We start from the raw sequence: 8077 nt of genomic DNA, 5'->3' as shown, positions 1-8077 counted from the left end.
CCCCCCCCCCCCCGCCAATTGTCCTTTCCTTAGTGTATTTCTTTTCCAATTCAGTGGTTTTTAGTATACTCACAAGGTTGTACAGCCATCACCACTAATTCCACAACATTTTTATCACCCTCCCCAAATAAATCCTGTACCATTAGCAGTTACTTCCTTTCTTCTTTCCCACCAACCCATGGCAAGCAGTAAACTACTTTTTGACTATGCACCATGATTGATTGATTGATTGATTGATTTAAAGTAGGCTCCATGCCCAGTGTGGGGCTTGAACTCACAACCTTGAGATCAAGACTTGTGCATTCCACTGACTGAGCCCTGAGCCAGCCAGGTGCCCTACCCACCATGAAGTTTTTAAACCACAGATATATTGTATATCTGTTTATATATTATAAGGCCCTTTGAAGAGCCACAGACTGGAACGTCTAAGTTTTTTTTTTTTCTCTAAGAACCAGATTTTGCCGTCTTTGAGAAAGCATGCCTTGTTATAAGGCTCTGTGCCGATGAAATCATGTAGGCTGCGCACCCTGCCGTCCACACTCAGTATCCCAACCCCACAAGCCCTCCCAGCTCCCCAGCCCCTTCCCTTCGTTGGGACCCACTTCCAACCCAGTTCCAAGGCTATACCTGGGGTCCTCTCCCGTCTCATCAGGAAGGCTGCTGGGGTACAAATGGGAAAAATCAACACCAGTTACTTCTCACTCCATTGCCTTTCTCTCCATCACAAAGGTCTTTGGAGAGAGAGATCCTCACAATCCCCACCCCTCCCACCCCTCCCCAGTGTCCCTAAGTGGCTTCCTTAGGGACACAAACCTCTCTTCTCAATCACTGCCCCTCCCACAGCACCTAGATGAGCACCTCCAAATAGCAAGAGCTAAATCTGTGCCCCTGACTCAGAGTAGCGGTGAGGCTGGCTGGGTGTCACGATGGTTTAACACAGGGGAAAACTAAAGCTCAGGGAGGGAAAGTGACTTTGCCAAGGTCAGAATCATTTTATAAACTGTAGATTGGGACCCAATCATTGGGTCTAAAGTAAGTGAACTGTGACCGCACTTAAAAAAAAAAAAAGTGTGCCCAGCATGTGGTTAACATGTGTGTTTTCTTGGGATTTCCCCCCCTTATCTATCAATGCATGAATGTAGTGGACTGTGATGTAGAGTGGATTATAGTAAAAAAAATTATGAAAAGCACTGAGTGAGGCGACCTGAATTTTGTGGCCAACTTTGCCAGCACTCTTTTCTGTTCCAGACTACCACTCAACCTTCCACAAGTAGCCCTCTGCCAATAAAGTGTGTGCTTCTGACATGCACATTTGGGGAAAAATAATCCACTCTGTTTTCGTACAGATCTGACTTTAGGCATACTAAAACCAGCTAACATTTGTTGAACTTTCATAAGCACTGTGATAAGTATCGTAATAGTATCTTCTTTCTTAAAGCTTAAAATAATCATACGAAAGAGGTTTATTTTGACTGTCTCCACTTTACAAAGAAAGTGAGGGTCAGAAAGGCTAAGTAAGTTGCCCAAAGCCACACAGCCAGCAAATAGCAGAGAAAATAGATTTATCTGACTCTAAAGCTTTATGCTCTTAATGACCACGTTACACCACTCCACTGTGATTTGTCAGGAATACCGGGATGGAAAAAAACAGAGGCAGCAAGGAACCTGATGAATTCCTTTCTGTCCCTTGCTGAGGAGCAGAACTGAGAGGAGATCCTGATGGATATGTGGTTACAGGTCCCCTCAGATTCTGTTCTCTGATCTTTGTGGTCTCATTTTGTTCTCTCAACCCAACCTAACCTTGGGTTCCCCAACCATCAGATTGCTGGACTTTCTGGACAGCTGGTAACATGAGACAGATAAAAAAAACCAAAGCTTACAAATGCCAACTGTGCGGCCGAGGCCCAGATAAGCTTATCTCTGGAGTCTTCCTGCCTTGATTGCTTCCAGAGTTGCAAAGACTGTTATTTATCTGGAAGAAAGTGCATCTGTGGCCTCCCTGAGGACCCCAGTGCCCGGTCCTAACTCATTTTGTATCATTGTCTGGGTTGCTCAATTAGCCCTTATAATGGACTACCTTACTCTCTAATCAGCTCCTGTGTAAGTCTTTTATCCCCAGTGGGATTTTAAGGCAGGAAGAGCATTTTTTCCAACCCCTACATTGCTTAGCACATGACAGACCTGTAATAAAGGGAGGCTGTTAACTGACATCTTAATCATTTGGGAAGAAGGGAGGGAGGGAGACTAGCACTCAGTGGGGGCTGTCCTCATGCCAGGCACAGTGTGAAGTTGTTTGTATTTGCCATGTCATCCACAGGACAATACTTTAAAGAGGTGTTACTGTCCCCTTTTTACAGATGGGAAAACTGAGCCTCAGCGTTTGCATAATGTGCCCCATGTTACAGTTAGGAAGGGAGAAAGCTGGGGTGTGGATCCAGGTTCATCTCTACCTTTTTACAGTGTAGCCCCAGCCTCCCTAGAACGAACCTCCCCAAGGCTTTGTGTGTAGATGTTTCCATCTGAAAAGTATAAAATGGTACATGTGGTGTGCACTTTCTCTCATTGATTACTGGGGTCTTAAATGTGTGGGGGTCATTCCATCCCTCCTCTGCCTGTACCTTTGAAACCAAGCACTGAGCTGAAAGGACAATTCTCCCCAGTTCTCCAACCCCACGTCCTTCCCTCCAACCAGCTAGGTGCTGGGCAGGTGTGTGCACACCAAGCTGAAATCAAGGCACAGAGCCTGCCCTCATAGGGCTCATATTCTGGTAGAGGGAATCAGACAGGTACAGAAGTCAGAAAGTCACGAGGGCCAGAAAAAGAAGTAGGAGCAAGAAAGTATTATATAAATTTTGGGGAAAAGGACCCACAAACGCATATGCAAATGCTTAGAAAGAAGATTGGAAACTTCTAGGTAATGGGATATTAGATGGTTTTTAACTTCTTTATACTTGTGTATCTTTTCTAATTTATGGACAATCTTCTGGAATGGGAGAACAAGGTAAATTTTAAATACAGTTTGGAGGAGAAGAAATGTGAGAAAGTGAGGAAAGGCTCCAAGAAGTCAGAGTTGAGCAGAACTCTCAAGGGTGGGGGGGGGGGATGACAGAGTGCAGACAGAAGGAGGGAATTCTAGGTGGGAGGAAGAGGCAGGAACTGTGGGCAGAGAACTGGAAAAAAAAAATATGGGCTCCGAAGTTCATATCTGAGGAGCCTCTCTACTCACTGGTTGTGAAATCTTCTGCAAGTCCCTTTCCTTAGGGGAGCCTCTGTTTCCTTGTGTATAAAATTGGGGTCATGGCACAAACCTCAGTGACACTGGGAGAACATATTATAAAAACAGCTCATAGCCGATTGGAGGGAAGGATGTGGGGTTGGAGACCTGGAGGGATCATCCTTGGTCCCAGAGATGCACACAGAGGAGAAATTGAACAGCTCACCACTCATTTAAGACACCAGCAACCAATAAAAGGGAAGAGGTGGGAAGGGGTTGGAAGAGGAAATTAGAATTTGGGGTCCCCATGGTCCCTTCATCTTGCCCCTGACAAGCTGTCTTGAAACGTTACCTTTTACCACAGAGCCTTTTCCAATTAATGTCATTGGGTCCTAAGGCCGAGTCTCTGAGAGAAGAAAGGGTTTTTCCGGATGAGGAAACTAAAACTCAGAGAGGTAAAATAACCTGCCCGAGGCCACACAGCAAGTGAGTGGCAGACTCAGGACTACAAAAAAGACCAAGTCTGGCTCATCACCTCCATGCAGGGCCCCTTGTCTTGTCTGCTTACCATACTGCCACACCTGCCTCCTCCAGGAAACCTGGGGTTACCTGAGCACCTTACCCCTATTCCCCAAAGGCTTCAAGATCTACATGGGCAGATTGGACCACAGGGTAGTCATGAAAGGAGACTGTTTCTCATCTCCTGGGGAATCAAGGGTCTCAGGAAGCAGCCTTCATACCAACCACCACAAGGCGACAGCATTCTGAGGCTGGCCCGGGGCAAGCAAGGCCCAGGCCTCCTGAGTGGGCACAGACAGAGATAATAAATGGTTCAAGCAGAAGCCTCAGCAGGTGGTGAGAGCAGAGGCAACAGGGAGCTCCAGGGAGGCTGATTTGTAGTTGCTCACCAGGAAGTGGAACCCTCTTCCCTACCCCAGTGCTTTCTCTGGGGCCCTGCTTCTTGCTGGCTCCCTGGGGACATTTAAAATCATTCTACCGTGGTCATTAATGGCCCTATTCCTTATTTCTAGGGAAAGAATTTCACTTGAGTGTATCTACTAATATTAGCTTTTCATAAGAATGTTTTCTTCTTAGATATTAAGGAGAGAGTTTGCAAATTCCCAGGTTGATAGTGCATTGAAGCAGAGAGCCAGGCACTGGGGGGGTGACTGTTACTAAAGTGGAAGTTTGGGAACCACGTGGTTCTCCCTGAGACCAGGGGCTGGGGGCTGATGTGCCGGATATGCCCAGGGCTGCTGCAGTAAATCTCCAGCCCAGAATGCAGGACCTCACCCGATGGACCCTGTACGCCCACACCAGGGCTCTGTCTACATGCCTCTGTCCACCTGGCACTGGTGAGCTCCCCGGGGGTAGGTCTTCTCCTTTGTAACTTGCACAGAAAAGTTCACAAAAGGCACATGCTTTGCTGGGCACTTGGAGTACAACACGGAATTCTTCAGTCCTGTCCTCAAGGAGCTCAGTGTCATGGGAGAGACAGGCACACCAGCAGGTAATCATAATGCATTGTGAGACATGCGCTAATAGGATTCCTACTTCCCTTTTTTGCTGTTGTTTTTGTTTTCAAATTTTTATTTAAATTCTAGTTAGTTACCATACAGTGCAATATTGGTTCCAGGAGGAGAATTTAGTGATCCTCACTTACATACAACACCCAGCGATCATCATTAACAAGTGCACTCCTTAATACCCATCACTCATCTAGCCCATCCCCCACCCACCTCCATCCATCAAGCCTCAGTTTGTTCTCTAAGAGTCTCTTATAGTTTGTTTCTCTCTCCCCCCCCCCATATACTCATTTGTTTTGTTTCTTAAATTCCACATCTGAGTGGGGATTCCCATTTTCCAAATGTTGGTGGGGAATTGGGTGGTGGAATTCTGAGTCAGGAGAACAGCCTGGGTCTAGGTATGTGGTAGGAGGGAGATGTAAAGACACATTTATGATGGCAGTCTCTTGGATGTCATAAATTGTTCCAAGTTGTGTGTTCATTTAACAAATGAATGCATTTAGCAAAGGCACTGTGGATACAGAGAGACAAATAACATATGGTTTCTGTGCCCAAGGAGCTCACTGCCATCTCTCCTGGGCGACAGGCTGGAGTGCAATTCAAGAACAACAGGGGGATTTAGAACCTGGCATAGAAGTACATTGTCAAACAATAATATTTATAATAATATTTATAGGGCACTTACTACATGCTAGGTTAAGCCTCACATCAACCCCATGGGAATAAGGGAAAACTGGTATAGAAAGGTCATGGAATTTCCCGAAACACAGAGCCCAGACTTGAACTCATGAAGCCTGCCTCCAGAGCTTTTTGCTTTTATCTGCCTAGCCATATTTCTCATTTGTTCATTGAAAGGACAAATGAATGGCTATAGAAACCAATCTCTCCAGAGCATTCTCCATTCTGTACTTCCTAATCCCCCAGCTCCCTGACTTGTGCCTCCTGAACTCCTTCTGGCTGCCTGGTCACCTGGCCTTGGCCGTGGCATGGATGAAAACATCAGAGCGGCCTGGCATCGCCCTGGCCTCTGGCTGCAGACAGACAGACTTATGGGAGAGGCTGCCAGGTTAAACGTTATTTTGCCCATTATTTTGCTCTTGGCTCACTTTGCAAGTGGATCACCCCCATGCAGACCTGGGCCCAGGTCTGAGGCATGGAGCTCCTGTGTGTAAGAAAAGGGTCCCTCAACACACAGCCCCCACACTTAACCAACACATTGCCCAGGATAGCTGAGCCGGACAGAACTTGTACATGTCCAGGATTTTGAGAGGCACACGGCAGATGAAGACAACTGAGTCATGTCTGTCCAGACTCCTCCTAGCCACTATAATGAGCTCCTAACTGGTCTCCCTTTCTCCAGTACCCCCCCCCCACCCCTTTCTTTTATCACCAGCATAATTCTTCTACAGCCTTCAGGCTATATCTTACTTCCTGGACCTGGTATATAGGGGTGTCTGACCTGAGCCCAGCCCACCTCTTTAGTCTTGTCTTCTGCCACTGCGCCCCCCTCCCCCCCCCCACCCCCGTGCTCCAGGTACCAGAACCATGTTCTTTCACATCAACAAGCCTTTGCCCATGGCGATACCCCTGCCTGGAACACCTTCCTCTCCTACCCCTGCCTTTTCCATCTGATGAAACCACACTCATCCTTCAAGGCTCAAACACCACATCCACATGACCCTTCTCTCCTTGGCCACAGAGGCCCATGTTGTTCCTCTATGCTTGATCATATGGCACTGATCTCCTTCCCCTCCCATAAAAGCAGGGGCCATGTCTTAATCATCTTTGCATTTCTGTCGCTGTGCCCAGTGTCTGGCACCCAGCAGATGTTCAGTAAACAGGGGATGAGTGAATACATCAAGGTGGAGAGATTGGAGCCCGAGGTGAGTTGTGAACAAAGACTCACAACTTCCGAGGGTTGGCTGCAGGCTACCGGGATGTGCTTCGCTATGCTTGAGAGGGAAGCTGCACCGTGGGGGAGGGCAAAATGGAGGAGTGAGAACCTCTTCATCATCACTCCTACCCCTAGACTTGAACTGAGCCGGGAGGTGGCGCCATGAGGACAGAGCTGTGAGCACCTGGGTGGTGGCTCCACTGAGGAGGTAGGTGTCATGGCCGTAGGGACTGTTGGCCTTTGGACTGTCAGGCTAATTATTTGTTCACATGCTCTTGAACCCCTTCTCTCTCAGCACTCAGTGGAAAGCCCATGTGCTTGAGCACCTAGGTGCCAATCCCACTTCTGCCGTTTGAGAGCTGGGTGGCCTTGGGTAAAACTTGCTTCACCTCAATCTCCTTACCTGTTAAGTGGGGTGAATGATGCCTACCTCACAGAGCTTGGTGAAGACCGACTGAGACAATGAAGTAAATAAAGTGCCTTGCACATAAGAGCTGCTTAATGTTAGCTGTTCTAGAAAGGCCCCTTGTGTCCCTTGGGCTGGGGCAGAGGTTTCCAAAGACAGAGGTGGCAGCAGTCAGACCCTGAGGGTTGGCCAAGCTTGGAGAAGAGGTGGGGGCCAAGGCAGGGCAGGGCTGCACCTCTGCCAAGCGTGCCTAGCATTTCTGCAGAGGACAAACAGGTGTTGATGCTGGTGTGGGGACACCTGAGCATGGGGGATGGGGGAAGAGGTAAAGAAAGTGGGCCAACGGGACCAGACCCAGCGGGGGATTGACTCATGCTGAGTGGGACACAGACCCAGGAAACCAGGGCAACCCCAATGTCTGGGTTCTGTAATCCCATCTTCTCTTCACAAAGACACACTGTCAGCCAATAAGCAAGGGCTCCTCCCTTCAGAGCCCTAAGGGCCAATTGGTACAAGAGGCTGACAAAGTGACCTCAAACCCCAATGCCTGACCTTGCCAGTCAAGCTGTGTTGAGAACTCCCCCAATAAGATGGGGAATGGAGGCAGAGACCCCTCTGCCCCAAACACACCACAATCCCTGGTGGAATTAAGATTCCAGAGACAGAGGTCACAGGAACAAATCCCAAAGGGTTTGTCTACCAGTCTATAGCATCACTGAGGAGGGAAACTTGCCATCGGATGCACCAGTCAGGGACATTGTGGAAAATGCCCTGCAAATGGAGGTGCACACAGGTATTCAGACACTGGGCCCAAGGTCTTTCTGCACTCAGGCTTATGAAAAACCTGGCCTCTTGAATGCCACTTCCCCCTAGAAATGACTGTGGGGAAAGCCTGTCCTCTGCTGAATCGGCTGCAAACTTTATCCCTGAATGTGCTCTACAAACCTCTCAGGCCCCCCTTGCCCTCAGCTACTGGGGGGCGGGGGGGGGCGACGGGGGAGAGCTCCAAGCCAGGCCCCGCCCAGGTTTCTGTATAC

The 8077-nt window shown here is 48.4% G+C and overlaps 2 protein-coding genes across 2 annotated transcripts in view; one reads left to right on the top strand and one right to left on the bottom strand.

The window, feature by feature from the left end:
- Positions 1–8077, top strand: part of LOC125913211 (L-lactate dehydrogenase A chain) — a 968541-nt gene that overhangs the window by 133100 nt on the left and 827364 nt on the right. The window lies entirely within an intron of this gene.
- The window catches only part of ABCC8 (ATP binding cassette subfamily C member 8), a 77566-nt gene that overhangs the window by 23220 nt on the left and 46269 nt on the right, over positions 1–8077 (bottom strand). Inside the window, exon 16 of the mRNA XM_049618428.1 lies at positions 628–657. Within this exon, the coding sequence (XP_049474385.1) occupies positions 628–657 (30 nt within the window). The remainder of the gene's footprint in view (positions 1–627; positions 658–8077) is intronic.

This window comes from Panthera uncia, chromosome D1 (genome assembly GCF_023721935.1).
Source record: "Panthera uncia isolate 11264 chromosome D1, Puncia_PCG_1.0, whole genome shotgun sequence".
Taxonomy (NCBI): domain Eukaryota; kingdom Metazoa; phylum Chordata; class Mammalia; order Carnivora; family Felidae; genus Panthera; species Panthera uncia.
The sequence above is the reverse complement of the archived record's forward strand: the minus strand, read 5'-3'. Positions and strand labels throughout refer to the sequence as shown.